At 35.0% G+C, this 17,846-nt stretch overlaps 1 protein-coding gene across 4 annotated transcripts; it reads right to left on the bottom strand.

Moving 5' to 3' along the window:
* Positions 1-1,015: 1,015 nt before the first annotated feature.
* LOC104113847 (probable plastidic glucose transporter 3) lies at positions 1,016-8,413 on the bottom strand. Of its 4 annotated transcripts, none has more exons than XM_070177810.1 (15): positions 8,241-8,366; positions 7,558-7,721; positions 6,765-6,876; positions 6,576-6,643; positions 6,084-6,216; positions 5,545-5,644; positions 5,368-5,480; positions 5,021-5,114; positions 4,019-4,172; positions 3,787-3,930; positions 3,616-3,689; positions 3,364-3,452; positions 2,939-3,053; positions 1,506-1,724; positions 1,016-1,420 (listed from the first exon to the last, which is right to left on the bottom strand). In XM_070177810.1, exons 2-14 carry the CDS (start codon positions 7,655-7,657, stop codon positions 1,542-1,544), a joined length of 1,479 nt encoding a protein of 492 aa, XP_070033911.1. In that variant the 5' UTR covers positions 7,658-7,721; positions 8,241-8,366; the 3' UTR covers positions 1,016-1,420; positions 1,506-1,541. The 4 variants fall into 4 exon arrangements, with proteins under 4 accessions (XP_070033911.1, XP_009622448.1, XP_009622451.1 ...); XM_009624153.4 differs by adding an exon at positions 8,079-8,153 and having other exon boundaries at positions 1,016-1,724; positions 8,241-8,258; XM_009624156.4 differs by having other exon boundaries at positions 1,016-1,724; positions 8,299-8,413.
* Between the last annotated feature and the right edge of the window lie 9,433 nt (positions 8,414-17,846).

Consider the following 17,846-nt stretch of genomic DNA (forward strand, 5'->3'; position numbering starts at 1 on the left):
TGTGATATGTTGACGAGAAGACAGGCATGTCCAGAGTAGATGGCATCTTTGACTTGGAAAAACTAATCAATGAGATTATTCAGATTAGCTGCATGTCCTTTTCACGTTTATACAATCTTTTAGAATTTCACCAATATTAGAGAAATGTACAAAATTAAGTAAAATAGTACGAAGTTTTCTAATTGAAACTAATAAGTTACAAGAAGCTTCCAAGACCATATTATTCCAAGTTGGCTACGTATTCATATCCACTAGCCGAGTTTGGTGACTAGTTGCAAATTGGAAAAAGGATTAGTATAACGTCCCTTTTCATATATTGTTTTAATTTGCATTCTAGTAGTTTCATTTTCGTTGTAGATATTAGACTATCCTCATTTCTTAACTCTCTTCAATTTTCAGCAGAGTCTATAGGACTTGCTGTTACTTAGAAAGAAAGGAAAAAAGATACGACATTCTGGAAGCTAATTATTCAAAGTCAACTTAAGATAGGAGAGACGTGTAATGCATTAAAGCAGATGATTGAGAGAATAATGAAGTTCACATTAAGCCACTATATCAGATAACAAGACATGCTTAGCATCATTATAACAATTAACAGCTAATGCATGACTAAACTCAAGAATATGCAGTACATGTTTAGCATTATGGCGTGATTACCAAACTTAACTTGCGTACAACCAAAACGATACTATCGCAGAAATTCCTTACCGCCTTTCGGCTCGCCTCTAGGCACACAGGTTCAAAACTCGGGAGAGTATGAGCCTTGCCCCTATATTCTCCTCCTAACTTAAATACCAGGCTCTGTCTGTGGTATGGTTCAAACATGTGACGTGTGACTAATCCACACATCATGTGCTACATCCTTACTTCTGAACCAAAGCCCTCAATCACTTGGAGCAGATAATTCTATTGAGAAAAATATGAGAATCGCCAATATACTTGACGGTTTGGCTTCCTAACTAGCTGGCAATTTGAGATATTATAGCAACATAACAGAATCATTACTGAAGCCAAATTGAGAAAAATCTCAGCTACATTGATCAATTACGTATTACAGTACTACCAATATTTCTGTTACAGCATGCAGCTACTAGCCTACCACATATCTTGCTAATTAAATTTCTATAACATTATTTCTGTAAGGAATGTCCAGAGCAGCCTTTCTGTGCCATGCTAATTACACAAATCAGATCAAGGCAAAAAATTAAAAGAAAGGCTATACAAATAGCAATAATAGGTACTCTGTATATATGTGATCTACTACTGGCTGAAGCAGATGTAGTTTCATGCTCCCTCAGGCAATAGTCACTGACCAGGGGGGTGAGCAGAATAGCAGCAACAATAAGCAGTGACAAGCCCTGCGAAAACTCGCATTGTGACAATCTTTATCTCTGATTGTTCGTCGTCACTGCCTTCCCGCCTATGAACACACTCCAAAATTGAACAAATCAAGAAATAGCTGCAGGCTAGAATTTGGATGTTCAACCACTAAGTCTGAACATTACCCAGTCTGAATAATATTGTATGTGATCCAGTTACCACTAATGAGCCGGAAGAAGAGCAAACTCAATCTCTTGTAATGTTTTTCCTTTTGTTTCCACCACATTCTTTTTCACAAAGGCCACTGCCAGCAAGCAAAAACCGGCAAAGATTGCATACACAATTTGTGGTCCAAGATGCTCAAGCATCGGCAGAAACAGAAGACCGACTAGAAAATTGATGACCTGTTAAAGAGCAATCAGAATACCTTAGGAAAGAAAAGATGAAAAAGCAAGTGCCAAGAACACTTCATAATATAAATCAGTGATGTAGCTGAACCAAGCATGAAGTAGAATGCAAATGGGGACATAAGAAGTAGGCACTGATCTCATTTCTTTTTCCATTTTCTATATATAAAACATGATCTCATACCATTTTGTGCTCAGAGCAGTATTTATACTTACCAGCTAATTTTAGATCTTCCTTAGAATGATGTCAAAAGTCTTTCGGGGCAGGCATTTTTTTTTTAGGCACAAAATACTCTGACCATCCAACACCTCGTCAGAGAATCAAAGAGTTGATCATGTGCAAAGATTTGATTCTTAGTTGAAGCAATGAATACAAAATAAATACTGTAGAACAAGTTTCAGGGTGAATTAGGATACCCCTAGTGTCCTGCATCACTTTAAATGGTTCAATTTTTTCTGCTTCTTGGCAGTTTAAGGGGCTTAGAACAAGGAGATCCATTTTGTCATGCAATGAGCAAGGTAACGCTATTGGTTTGGTTACCACTTAGGTAGATTATGCAGACAGAACAGTTCTCTGACTCAAGATGGATGATTCGTTTACTGATAACCGAGACTTCTCCAAGGGCTAGTGGCACTCAGTTCAAAACTCGGTGGATAATGGGCCCGCCCCTCTACCTTTCTCCACTTAAATACCCGGATTTTGTCTGCCGCAGGGATCGAAACCGTGACTCATGATGAATGAATTTACCTGCACAGCTTGTTTGACTCACCCCCAATAGCAGAATGTGGCTATGTGTGTACATTTAGGCTGATGCTCTCAGCAGCATCTCATTTTGTCAAATGACTCAACAACTAGTTTATGTATTACCCAATGAGAGAGATGTGTATCTATTAAATGTGTAATTCCAAGCTAATACCAGTGAATAATCCCCCTCCTTACAATTACCCCCTCCCTCAACAAGACAACAACTAGTATTTTGCATCAAACCCAAACTAGTTAAAGTTGGCCGTATAAATCCTCAACACCCATTCTCACTCTGTTTGGACCCTATTCATCCCAATACTCAATACACTCAAGCTGATATAAAACGTTACTCAGACTTGAAGGTTTGCCCAGGAACAATACATTGTGTCATATATTCTTCATCCAAGGAGAAAGTAAAGAGAATAATTAGCATGAAACAAAAGAATCAAGAGCAGGAAGAAAATACCCAATGTGCAGCCATGCAGAAAGCCATTGCCTTTGCCCTAATCCGGCCAGGGAATATCTCTGACAGTAGGAGGCTAGGGACTGGCCCAGCGCCCAAAGAAAATGCCAAGACATACCTAACATAAATAACTTCCATTATTGAAAGAAAACAACCAGCCTTTGCTTTTGTGCATTTCTAGTTATCTTCTTAATAGTCAGTAAAGCTACTTATAGCATGAAATTGTCTCATCTTTCATTGATTTAACAGTTACTAAGTACATGACACTTTTCTCTAGAAATCAATTGAAACTGTTATCCACAGAAGCAGTGCTGAAACTATTTATCTTCATCTCTTAGGTGCTTTACTACAGTATAAAGAGCATATCTAGTCCTATCTATCAATAATCAACCACTACAACAACGACAATCTTGAAGTGTATTACTCACAATAGGGTCCCACCAACTGATAGGAATAATACTGCAGAGCTTGGTACAAATGAACTTGCGGCTGTTACTTGAAGGGTCGTTGCAATTGCCTGAACCAAAAACATCTCAGAAGTTTAAGCATGAGAAAGCAAAATATAGTGACACGTCTAGGACAAACCATGGTAAGCAACTAAGCACAGAAACATGTTTTGGAACTACATGCTCCTATTGAGTATTGATTGATATGAGATTGAGCAAACAAGATTAGGTTACCATGCCCAAGAAACTCCCAATTAGAAGCACCTTCCTCCCAAGCCTATCCATCAAAATCATTGCAATAATAGACCCTGTGGATGTTATAGACAACAGTGAAACGAGAAATCACCAACACATCCAAGTTTCCAAGAGTGTTATACATGTTTGATATGGAGAGATGACTGTTACCTGTTAAGTTTACGATCCCAACGCATGTGTTTGCAATGTCTGAAGGTACTCCAGCCTTTTTAAAAACAGTTGAAGAGAAATAAAATACAGCATTTATACCAGATAGTTGTTGCAAAGCAAATAAGGCAGATCCCATGAAAACCACTGTCCAATCGGCAAAAGTTATAAAATCATTAACTTTTTCAGACAAGAAAACATTTGACAGAATGAAAACACATCACAATAATTATACCTTTAAAATGACGACCATACAGTAGCTCCCCAAACCTAACATTATCCACCTCATCTCCTTTGTCTGTCTTTGACATTTCTGCAATGGCATATTTAACATGTGATGCTCCCATTAGCTTTTCAAGCTCTTCTTCAGCCAAATCAGCTCTTCCTCTCTGAGTATAGTCCAGAAACAAAAGGTGAAAAGGGAAGTAAGAGAACCATAAGATGCCGAGTGCTTGTAAATGATAGAACACAGAATTGACAGTAAATCAATAAGGTCCTGCATTGGAGAGCGATGATAATAGACCAACTTTTATTTTGACAAGTATAACAACATGCCAACTATTCTATGGTATAAATACGGTGTAGTCTTGACTGTAGTATCAGGACCCCAAGACAAAATGTGGCAGGAATGAACCAATAATGTTTAGTAGTTGTATTAAAACCTGCTAAGTTATTGTACAGAGGAAGAACACAAGCCCCATCAATGAATAGAGAAAGCAATCAGGATAATGTTGTTGGAATCTGTCAAGATTATATCTCCTTCAGTTATTTCATTCTGTTGCTTCATAAGAAAACATGCTTAACATAGATATATAATTAGAAGATAATTCAAGTATCCGCAGATTCACCTAAAACAGCCAGGGTCCGAGAAAATTGGACGAGTTATGCTTTAGGACATGGAAAGACGTTTAAAATAATCGATATGTTCATTTTACCCAACATTGGATGGATTGTGTTACAATTTAGAGTATGACTGCATATAAAAGATATGAATATATATTCAAGACAGGAAACCAAGCAGTAGTTTATAAAGATGGATCACCCGCGTATGCATTTCATGTATTCACTGAGTGACCTAGTGAGTTTGAAATAAAGAGCGCCTTCCATTGAGTGACCTAGTGAGTTTGAATGGTAAGCAGATTTTACTATTTGCAATATTCACAAGAAACAGAACTTGCTAATGCCACTTTCCTATCCAATGCAAGAAACTCATTGATATAAGAGCATGGTGCCCAACCTTAAAAAGCCAGTGAGGACTCTCAGCGCAGAATTCCATCAAAACAGCAAGTAAGGCAGCAGGAATAGTGGATATCCAAAAGCAAACCCGCCACCTGAGACATCATTGTAGAAGTAGTTACACATCATTCAATTAAATATTGGGATGCTTTAAGCATGTATGCTAATCGATTACTTCTTAATATGCACCAACAAAAGCAGTTTAGCAGTCTCAAATTGAAGAAAGATAGTTTGCCCAAACAGTGAAATGGAATAAAATGGCGAAGAACATTTTTTTCCTTAATCTCGGCCAGCGCTATCACTCAATCTAAATAAAGGAAAAGAAGATAAAGGTCAAAGAATCCTTACCAACCAACAGTATCCTTGGCAGGAATTCCAACGAGAAGAGCTCCCAGGAGCCCAAGGCATGTGGCAATCTGAGTGAAACTCCCGTAGGTGCCTCTAACAAAAGCTGGTGAAACCTGGTCAAACAAATTAAATGTAACTAAAAAGATAGGATTAGGAGCAAAGGATAATATCATGTACCTCTGCAACATAGAGAGCAGCAACAGCAGGGCCAAGGCCCATCCCTATTCCAACAAATAACCTTCCAAGAAGCATAACTCCAAGAGTACTTGTTGCAGCACTACATTTATGCAGTTGAATAACCTTCAGTTAAGTTCCAGAAACTCGTATTGTAATAAAATTGAATCAAGACTTTCAGATTTCACCCTTTCGTACTCCCTCCAGTTGATATAATTCAATAACTTAAACGGGAAAAGAAACTTAAACACCCACATGCCATATGAAGCAACCTTTACAGGACTCTTAAGAATAGTCTGCAGGAGACTCTTAATACTAAGTCTGCAGGAGATTTTGGCAATGCAAAAGATAGCAAGACTAAAAATATCCCCCAAGGGATTAGACAATTTTATTAATAATACCCGTTCATCCCAGTATACAATGAATAGAAGAGGACTCAAGACTTAACAACATTTGGAAGGTATTACAGAGTAAATATTCACTGCTTTTCAAGTTGAAAAGGCTTACTGTAGATACTAAGCATGTTTAGTCTACAGGTTTACCTCATAGAAGCACCTAGTATCATTGGTAGAGCACACAATTGAAAGCCTCTGCGACGACCAACCCCATCTGCTATCCAACCACTGAATATAGAGCCCAGAAAAGCACCTCCCAAACATGTACTCACAACCAGACCTTCAGTTGAAAATAAAATTATCATATCAGATGGACCCTGTAGAAAATGAACTAAACAACTAGATGAAAACAATTGTCTTAAGAGAAGCAAGGGCAGATGCAAGTGTTAGACAGCAGGTTCGACTGAACTCACTGCCTTGGACTCCATCTCTGCATATATAACAAAAAATTTAACATCTATATTTATACAAATGTAGCACCCACTATCACAAATGAGTAGCGGATGCAGTGATAATCAACCTCCACTGACTCAAAATTCAGGATCCGCCTAGAGAAGGGAAGACGAAGAGGTTCAGGTGGGTCGGGCCGTATTTTTTTTGGGGGGGGGGGGTATCTTTAAGTTAAATGGCATAGAGTACCTTCTGCCAAGGTGCTGCCACTGAAGCCAAGGTCCAAAGACATGCTTTCTAAAGTGTCATTAACCACCCTGAATAATCCAATCAAAATCAAATGCAAAGGGAAAAAGAAAAAAAAAGTCAACAAGGTCATTTGACAAACTATATTGGTAAGATTTATGAAAGAAACTAAATTTTCAGATTTAGTCATACCCGAGATGGTAGCCAAACAAGAGAGATGAAATAATTGCGACCAATATATGCGGTAACGGGCGTTTCCATGAGGGGTTTCCAATTTCTTTCCAGACACCATTTTGCAGGCGACCTAAAAATTTCATATGAATCAGAGATCAGCCATAGAAGCTCACAATTTAACATGGTACAATGTGAAGTATAATACGGAAATATATCCTAGTATAGTGTTACGTCCTATGATTATCTAAGCTGATGGTACACTAAAGGACTATCACACTATTTTATTCAACCCAGTTGGCAAAAATTTATTTCTCTATTTGAGCTCAAATAAATTCAGAACCTGCCAATAGCGTTTTCAGTGCTTACTGAGCACTTTTTCAGCTGCTTCTCAAATCGCATAAAAAAGCTCATAAAAATACAACTTGTATAATACTCCCTATTTTATTCAACCAAGTTGGCGAAATTTTATTTCTCTATTTAAGCTCAAGAAAATCCAGAACCTGCCAGTAGCGTTTTCAGTACTCAGTCAGCACTTTTTCAACTGCTTCTCAAATCGCTTTAATGCATAAGAAAGCTCATAAAAATACAACTTGTATGACTTCATCAAAAGGAACAAGAGAGAGAATTAGATCTTGGCATGACCCAAAATTTAAAAAACACCCATCTCGTGCTCACCCCTTTAATCCCCAAATACTATAATAAGCTGCATTCAGAACGTACTGATTCTAAATCTAAGATCCGTCCTGTAGATACGCTTGCACACACAAATATTTTTTATTTAAAAAAAGAAAAGAATGTGAGGGATACACACCTAAATTTTGTTCACGGTCATCATAATCATCAGTGAAATGGTCATTAGAAGAAGCACGCTTGTAGATCGAATAAGCATCTGCAAGACGAACCCCTCTCATACTCTGTGATTGTGATCTATGGTGCCAATACTCTAAGAAGATTCCCAATCATATACACGCCAACCTGCCCAGATCCATTCACGTACAAAAATCATTAGTTATCAGCTGGCCAGCCAACCTTTGTACAACATCACTTCATAACCGACAATGTCTAATCTAAACGCAGCACAAATCTCAGATCTAATGTGAAGGGAAAGTTCCATATTTGAAACCGATAATTCAATACACTTTATTATCAATCGAGAAAATTCTAATCCTTTAAATCAGAAATAGGAAGAAAAAAAAAAGGGTACAATCTTCTACGTTTTCAGCTGAGACTAAAGTTGGCATTGGTTGGCTAAATATCTACCATTACCATATAAACGCGCCTATAGAGAGAGGAAAGCATGTGTGTGTGTGGGTGTGAGTACTCGTTCGTTACCTCGTGAAACGTTTTGGAAGACTGGAAAAAGGAAGAAAATTTGCGACAGCAGAAGAAAAGGAACAGAAAATGTAGCTAAAATGGAGTCAGTATTGGCATTGAAGTGTTAAGAGGGAATTAATTAAGGAAAACGTACAAATGCAAAAAAGGGAAAGGAGAAACCTTAGAAATGGAGTTTATTAGTTGCGGTTGGAACAGCTAATAAGTATTTGTCACTTACAAAGGAAAAAAAGGGAAGTGTGTCTGTCATATGCATATGCAATTGCGGCAGAGACAATGGAAGGAAAGCAGCAAACAGAGATGACGACACGAAGGAGGATCTAGAACTCTACGAGAGCTCTCAGACCAACACGTGGTCCAATGTTTCTATTTTATTTATTTTTATGGTCCAATATTAGTTGCTCTTGATTATTTTTTTCTTATGTCTCGCCTATCATCTTATGACACGTCAGCGTTTACATTGTACTGTGTTTCAGGGACAGTGTAGTGATTGCTTCAAAGATAAATTATAGTAATTGATGGAGAATTGTTTTATTTAAGTTGAAAGGAAAAATATATATATTTGTTATGAAAATATTATATCGTGGACGTTCATTTATTACTCTGCTATAGATAATTTTTCTGAAGAAGATTATTCATTTAGTACTCTGTTGAAGTTTATCTACAAGCAGTTGATGCATGCAGGTTGCAAGTAACTCAATGAAATGATTTGCATCAGCTTCTTATTAAACAGGCAGATTGCAAGCAGCTCATGCAGACAGCTTACAAGCAGCTCATGCAGGCAGGTTGCAAGCAACTCAATGAAATGATTTGCAGCAGCTTTTTATTAAACATGCAGGTTGTAAGCAGCTCATGCAGACAGCTTACAAGCAATTAAAGAAAAGCCTTGCAGTTGCTTCCTGAAAAGTCTCACAGTTGCTTCATTTCTTCTATAAATAGAGAAGTTTTCAGTTCATTATGAACATAAGTTTGAAGTTTGAATAATATATCAATCTCTCTATATACTTGTGTTTACTTTATAGTCTTTATTTTATAACACCGTATCAGCACGAGACTCTGCCATTTTGAGCACTTACTTCGAATTTAATTTCTATTTTAATGTTCATCTCCGATGTAAGGCGATACTCTTATGTCCGCGGTTAGATCTTGTTCATTCTGAGCATCATAAGGCAAGTTATATCCTTGAGCTGTGTTCATCTCCGATGTAAGGCGACGCTCTTACGTTCGTGGTTAGATCGTCTTCATTCCTAGCATCATAAGGCAGATTATATCCTTGAGGTGGTGAGTTTTTCTTCTTGGCAGTAGTGATGTAGATATCACTTACATCTGTAGTGGCCAAATTTGCGTAATTTAATTTGAGCCTTTTGCTTATATTTTAATATCTTTATCATCGCTTGCTTGGTTATATGTTACGTATATCGTATCTATTTTGCTATTTGTTTTCATCCTTATTATCTTAATAAATGATTACAAAGGTTTAATATTGTTAGATCCACTTAAACTCCAACAGAGTTTGCAAGAAATATACAACCACCAGAAGTGGTTATGTTTCGTATATCTTATTATAACTAAATTTTGTTAACCACCAGAAGTGGTATATGCCTATGACCACCAGAAGTGATAATTTAGGCTTTCTATGGTTACAATTAAAGATAAGCTAGAGAAATATTCTCGATATTACATGCACGCCTCGATTTGCTCCTGAAGTAGTAAATATTTTAAAAGAGGTTGAAGCATCACAATTTTATATGATTAATGCGCGTTCAAATAATTATGTTCGATTTCCTGAAGGATGAGAATTTTTGATAAATATTAATCCATTCCCTGAAGTGAATGTGATAATATTAATAAAGGCGTAAATATGAACGCGCTCTTGATGTAAATATATTACAATTCACCTCCAGAAGAGTTAATATGATTGAGAAAAAATATACTCAATATTTCGTATTTTAAATTTGCTCCTAAAGAAGTAACACAATTGAAATTTCCTCTTGAAGTGAAAAAATATTATGAAGAGGTATTTTCTTGTGCTTAAACGATTATTTTATATTGTTTATTTGTTTATGATTTTCAATCATGATACTATAAGTGTCTGAGCAATATTTGATAGTACAAAATATATCAATAACTCCTGAAGAGCTAACTTTTTTGTCTAGAAGACACATGACACCAGTAGTGTCCGATAAATATTAGATTGTGGATAATAAATGAAGGCTCTCGAATAGCTTATATACAAATATGTCATTCAGATTATATGATTATGGTCAAAATATATGTTGTAGTATTATATTGAGATCACAAATGATTGGAAGATTGAAAATCTTCATGTTTTCACAATCATAGGGGGTAAAATAATATGTTTGTGAGAAGTTACCCACCTTATTCTTCAAATTTGTACTACATCATGTATCACAATGTACCAAAAGTTTACTAATGCAAAAGCAGTCACAGTAAATCAGAAATTTACTGATACAAAAGTAGCCACAGTAAATAAGAAGTTTACTGATGCAAAAGCTTATGCCATAGTAAACCAGAAGTTTACTTAGAGATAGCACATGTCATGATAAACTTGAAATTTTCATTTGCCATTTTTAAATGAGCTATTTGAGAATTCAGATAAGCATATACTGAAAAACTAGAAGATTCTTCAAGAATTCTCTTGTGTTGCTTGTTCTCATAATAAATTGATTATACCAGCTAAAGTTGAGACTAAAATCCCTGAATTATGGAATATATAAAAGGTGAATATGGGCCCATTCATCTATCATGTGAACCACTTATAGATATATATATATGAGATGGTTACATGTGTGTTTATTGTCAACCTGCAATTTGGCATTTGAAAATGCCTTTCTCAATTAAGAGCATAATTTTATAGTTCATCTTGATGATGCTGGTTTATATCCAAGCTAGTTTAGCATTGAATACCTCCTATTAATAACTAAACTATTGTTTATGAGAACAAAGCCACATGTGTTGGTCTAAGATTTTCTAAATTGCATACAACAACACTTGTATGCATCAGACCAACAAAATACGATAAACTCCTCCCCTCACAATTGGTTTACGATCAGAAACCAAATATCTATCTAATAACTTTTGATGTGTGGTATATAAATAATTTCTCTACCACAATGCACAAAGATAGATTTCCCAAAGAAGATTGGAAATATATGTTAGTTTTTCTAACATTTGGGGGATGGAATAAACAACTGAAAAATATGCTATATGAATCGAATTATCATTAATATGATCCTCACTTAGAAGATAATTCAAGTCAAATGCCATAAGCACTTGCTGATCCAAAATTAAATATCATATTTCAGCTACAAATGCTCCTATTAAAATTAAAGTCCCTAAAGGATAAAGTTTACTTCATGCATGAAGGGTAGTAAACCGATCGGTTCCAAAGGTAACAATCCTTGAAAAGGATAGCAACAAATGATCATAACGAGGAGGAAATAAGATATAGAAGAGCCCACGACATAACATTTCATGAAACTTCAGAAGAAGTTCAGGTACCTAAAAATAAAGAAAGCGATTAGATCTCAACAAGTTATGTCGCTTGCGAACTGATACGAAATGATCGTCGACGATATATTTGATACAATATAGTGCACAATATTATAAAAGATTGTGAGGATCGGGCATATAGTCCAGATACCTGAAGATGTCATGCCATTTAAATGTAGGTCATAACCTATATGACTCATTTGATTAATTCTATATGAAGATCCCTGAAGGATTTAAAATGCGTGAAGCAAATTCAAAATCTCGAAAAATATGTTCAATCAGATTACAATGATCTTTGTACGGTTTAAAGCAATCTGGGCGCATGTGGTATAATCACCTTAGTGAATATTTGTTGAAAGAAGGTTACATAAATGATGTTATTTGTCCACGTATTTTTATAAAGAAAATGGCATCAGAATTTGTTATACTTGCTGTTTATGTTGATGACATAAATCTTGTTGGAACTCCAGAAGAGCTCCAAAAGGCAATTGAATATCTTAATAAAGAATTTGAGATAAAAGATCTTGGAAAGATAAAACTTTATCTTGGTCTGCAAATTCAAGATTTAGCAGACGAGATCTTTATCCATCAATCTGCCTATACATAAAGGGTCTTAAAACGTTTTTACATAGACAAAGCGCACCCATTGAGTACACCAATGATTGTTAGATCACTTAAAGTGAATAAGGACCCGTTCCGACCTCCAGAAGAGGATGAGAAACTTCTTGGTCTTGAAACACCCTATCTCAGTGCAATTGGGGCACTTATGCATCCTGCTAATGCTACAAGGTCCGACATAGTATTTTCTATTAATTTACTAGCAAAATATAGCTCTTCTCCTACACAGAGACATTGGAATGGGATTAAGCATATATTGCGATATTTAAAGGGAACTCTTAATATGGATTTGTTTTATGCTAACAAAGGTAGTGCAGATCTTGTTGGTTATGCAGATGCAAGTTATTTATCTTATCTCCATAAAGCTCGATCTCAAACCGGGTACGTGTTTACATGTGGAGGTACTATTATATCATGGCGCTCCACAAAGCAATCTATTGTTGCTACTTCTTCAAATCATGCTGAGATAATAGCTATTCATTAAGCAAGTAGGGAATGCGTATGGTTGAGATCAATGATTTATTTTATTCAAGAAAAATATGGTTTGGAATGTGATAAAAGATTCACAATCTTATACGAAGACAATGCTGCATGCATAGCCCAATTAAAAGGGAGGATTTATAAAAGGAGATAGAACGAAGTACATTTCACCAAAATTATTCTACACACATGATCTTCAGAAAAATGGTGGCATCGATGTATAACAAATCTGTTCAAATGACAATCCAGCAGATTTGTTCACTAAATCTTTACCAACTTCAACTTTTGAGAAGATAGTATACAAGATTGAAATGCGGAGACTCAAATATTTGAAATAAGGTTTTCATCGGGGGAGTAAAATATGCGATGTACTTTTTTTTTCCTTACTAGGCTTTTTTCCATAGGGTTTTTCTTGTAAGTTTTTTAATGAGGCGTCTAAAAATGTGTATTACTAAATATGTGTACTCTTTTTCCTTCACTAGAATTTTTTTCACTGGGTTTTTTCTAGTAAGGTTTTAACGAGGCACATTATCTTTTAATGAATATTCAGGGGGGAGTGTTATAAAAATATTATACTGTGGATGTCCATTCATAACTCCGCTATAGATAATCTTCCTGAAGAAGATTATCCATTTAGTACTCTGTTGAAGGTTATCTACAAGCAGTTGATGCAGGCAGGTTATAATCAACTCAATGAAATGATTTGCAACAGTTTCTTATTAAACAGGCAGGTTGCAAGCAGCTCATGCAGACAGTTTACAAGTAGCTGATGCAGGCAGGTTGCAAGCAACTCAATGAAATGATTTGCAGCAGCTTCTTATTAAACAGACAGGTTGCAAGCAGCTCATGCAGACAACTTACAAGCAGCTAAAGAAAAGTCTTGCAGCTACTTCCTGAAAAGTCTCACAGTTGCTTCCTTTCTTCTATAAATAGAGGAGTTTTCAGTTCATTATGAACATAAGTTTGAAGTTTGAATAATATATCAATCTCTCTATATACTTGTCTTTAATTTAAGGTTTTTATTTTATAACAATATTATTATTATAAACAAGTTAACTCGGGGAAAATTACAAAACTTTTAAAAGTGATTTCTTTTCTGATAAAAAAGAAACCACACAATTAAAAGTGATTTTTATACACTATTTTTTTAATGTTTGTTTCCTTTTTATTCTTTTTGGTAAATCTCCCCCAATAATTTCTTGCCTCTCGTGTTACCAGCTTTAATATGGTACTCTTGGGTCCGGATCGGCTCCAGTACATAGAGCTGCAGTAAATCTCAATGCACATTTAGATGGAAGCCACGTGTCCCTATAATAATTTAATGGCCAGATTTCATCGTCTCAACTTTTTTGCTACATAGGAAAAAAATTGTGGAACCCAACACAAAGTAAAGGAAAAGCTCGCTATTCTGATTTTTTTTACTCCAAATTCAAAATCAGATTCTCTAGAAGAATCTCAAATCAACTGTATTGCTTTGAGCTCACTAGGTTTTTAAAATGGGTAAACAAAGAAACAAAGCTTCATTTGACATAAAATTGAATGACAATCTTAATAATGAACATTGTAGCAGAGAAGAAAAAGATTTTGTGTGACACCCATCTTGTCTGTAGTATAAAATATACTCTAGTAATTTTTTTTCTCTACAACAGCTGTACTAAAACTTTGAAGAGGCTCTTCTAAAGAAAATAAGGTGGGTCGCCATTGACAATCTCCATGCTGTCATCATGGAAGTAGATACGAGGAGAAGAATTGGGTATATTTCAAATAAAATTGTTCCTTGGGAAAAATAAAACAGATTCCTATTTCAAGCTTAGATATGAAAATGGGAGCTAATAATTTTGTTGGCAGAGAATATGCTGCTGTCCTTGTATTTTCTTTCTTTGTTCGGAACGACGGATAAGAGCTTTAGATGAATATAAGAAAGAGATAAAATCTAGCCATTAAATTATCATAGGGGCACGTGGCTTCCATCTAAATGTGCATTGAGATTTACTGGAGCTCTATGTACTGGAGCTGATCCGGACCCGGTACTCTTGAATACCATTTCGAGTTCGGTTTCAGAATTTTGTCATGTCTATTTTTTTTTTTTAATTAATACGGATCACGTACCTAATGATTTTGACCCCAAAACAGAATAAGTCATGTTAAATTGTTTTTAGGAGATATGACCAAACCATATATATATATATATATAGGAGAGGAAAAAACTCACTCCTTAAGCCAAGTGGCAGTGTAGAAAAAAGCCACATGGCATAAGTAGTTAATAATTAGTTATTGATTATTATTTTTAAATTTAAATATCTATAAAATAATAAAATAAAATATTTATAATAAAAAATAAAAATAAAAATAAAAACTGTCCATTCAATTTGAAAAGTAGTTTTAAGTTGGAGTTTTAAATTATTTTAAAATAAAAAAGTAAAATTACAAAAAATAAAAATTTCCAATTTAAATTTTCTTTGTTTTTTAATAATTTTTGTTTTTCTTTTTATTAAAATATTATTTATTCAGAAAATATTATTGAGTTCTTTTTTCTGGAGAGTGGGCACCCTAGTCTTAGGATTTGGTTCTTTATTTTCTACCTTTTATGAAGTACAACGTTTGGCGTGAACTGTTGGAGGAGCAAAATCAGACTAGGCCCTAAACTCTTCGGGCAAAATCATCGGGATAACTATGTTAGCTATTCGTTTTCCTGAATACAACATATGCGGAAGTGGCTAAAGAAGTCGAAGGAAGAAAGTTGTTGGACAACTGTATATACGAGGGTACATTACTATTCTGGGAATTGGCAACATTGAAAGAAAGGGTAAAGGGTAGAAATCAACTTGTTTAGGTGTTGCTCTACTAAAGTAGTCGGCCTAACCTTCGGTTCTCGAAATCAAGTTTTTCTTTCTCACTCCTTATGTACTTTTTTTACTTCATCCATACTTTTTTACTTTTTGTGAAGTGTGGGGCAAACGACGCCCTCTACTTCTACTTCTAACTAAAGTAGGCTGATCTCCGCTTTTGGATTCCTATTAAGGGCAAGAGTGAGACTTGTCTATTCCTACTAAAGGAAAGAGAAAAAGATCACGGCTCCTCTCCTTACAGTCAAGTGGCTTTCAGCTCCTCTCCCGGACCTATTGAACGAGGAGCTCGGGAATGGAGCAAAAGAAAGACGAGTTAGAGAACGGATGAGAATAAGAATAAAATAAAAAAATAAAAAATATGTATCTTCTATTATATCATACAAAGAAAGTAGCATACAAAAATTTAAATAAAGTAATATGCTAGTAAAAATTTCTATTAACAACGCAATAATACTAAATATTGAATAATATAATAAAGAAAAGTACATAACAAAAAAGTCATTCGATGCCTATATAAGTCTCATTAATTTAATAGAGATTTTATTCATTAAATTTCAGATAATATTATTGAGAACAATAGGATAAAATTTAAAATAAAAAAATATTTCATGAGTAATAAAATATATATATTCTATTATATTATTGTCACAACCCGAAATTCTCACCTCCGGGACCGTGATGACGCCTAACATTTCACTTGCTAGGCAAGCCAGCGTTAGAATAATATTATCCATTTTAAAATAATTTTAAAATTTATTAATAACAAGGAAACAAAAGCGGAAGTAAGGTCTGAAATATAGTGAATAATTTATAAAAATAACGGTGTCTAAATGCCATCCTAGAATTAGTGTCACAAGTGCACGAGCTTCTAGAATAATACAAATAAAGGTCTGAATAAAATAAAGCTGTCTGGAAACAAACACAAAGCTAAAGTAAAGTAGACGGGGACTTCAGAACTGTGGACGTCGTGAAGCTATACCTCAAGTCTCCTCTGGTAGCTGAAATCCGAGCAAGTCTATAGTACGCCGCTGAGACCAACTCCGAAATCTGCACAAGAAATGCAGAGTATAGTATCAGTACAACCGACCCCATATACTGGTAAGTGCCGAGCCTAACCTCGACGAAGTAGTGACGAGGCTAAGGCAGGTCACTTACATTAACCTGTACGCAATAATAGTAATAACCCCAACAATAGAATTAAATCACGTAACTCATTTCTAATAGTTGAAGCCAACTCAATAGTCATAACCAATTATTATTTCAATCAATTTCCGTTGCAGCGTGCAAAACGCTCCCACAATATATTCATTTTCAATCCTCCAATATATTTATTTTAATCAAGTATATATATAGACTTTTAAATAAGTTTGTTGCGGCATGCAATCCGATCCCCCAATATGGACTTTTTAATAAGTCTGTTGCGGCGTGCAATCCAATACCCCAATATAGACTTTTTAATAAGTCTGTTGCGGCGTGCAATCAGATCCCCCAATATAGACTTTTTAATAACTCTGTTGTGGCGTGCAATCCGATCCCCCAATATAGATATATTTACTTTTATTTCCATTGCGGTGTGCAACCCGTTCTCCCAATATGTTTCAACAACTCATAAATGTAATAAAAATTACTCCAATAAATATCACGTCCAATGAGAAACTATTAAGCATCAAGGCACACAATAATTATAATTTATTTATGAACAAACAATGATAATTAATAATTAATTATGAAAATCGTGGAGAAAATAGGCAGTTTAACATTTAACATGCTAAATATCAAGTAACAATTAAGACGCACAAATCAAATCAGTGTGTAGCAATTATTGCAGGAATTCAAGAATTAATATTTGACAAAGAATAGGAGAGAAGCAATTATCATAACAATTAATTCGTGTATTAAAACAAATGTAGGATTTTCAAATAATTATGTAAACAATTAATTTGACAACGTATAGACACTCGTCACCTCGCCTATACGTCGTTCACATGCATTTCACATAACATATAATTTAAGGATTTTATTCCCTCAAGTCAAGGTTAACCACGACACTTACCTCGCTTTGTAAATTTCAATCAATTACTCGACCACAGTTTTTCCTTTTGAATTTGTCTCCAAAAGCGTCAAATCTATTCACAAACAATTCGATATACTCAATACGAATCATAGGAATTAATTCCATATGAATTTACTAATTTTTCGTATAAAAATCGAAATTTATTTTAATATTCGACATTGGGATCCATGTCTCAAATTCCGAAAAAAACTCACGAAATTCGAACACCCGTTCCGCTACGATTTCAACCATACA

This window comes from Nicotiana tomentosiformis, chromosome 6, assembly GCF_000390325.3.
Source record: "Nicotiana tomentosiformis chromosome 6, ASM39032v3, whole genome shotgun sequence".
In the NCBI taxonomy this organism is placed as follows: Eukaryota; Viridiplantae; Streptophyta; class Magnoliopsida; order Solanales; family Solanaceae; genus Nicotiana; species Nicotiana tomentosiformis.

Bases quoted from the DNA above. Each gene is read 5' to 3' on its own strand.
- LOC104113847 (XM_009624156.4), bottom strand. From the start codon at position 7,657: ATGAGAGGGGTTCGTCTTGCAGATGCTTATTCGATCTACAAGCGTGCT. The intron at 6,877-7,557 runs GTGTGTATCCCT...TGAAATTTTTAG, and splicing joins TGACCGTGAACAAAATTTAG to GTCGCCTGCAAAATGGTGTC. The intron at 3,453-3,615 runs GTAACCTAATCT...TTTTTGGTTCAG, and splicing joins TTGGGAGTTTCTTGGGCATG to GCAATTGCAACGACCCTTCA.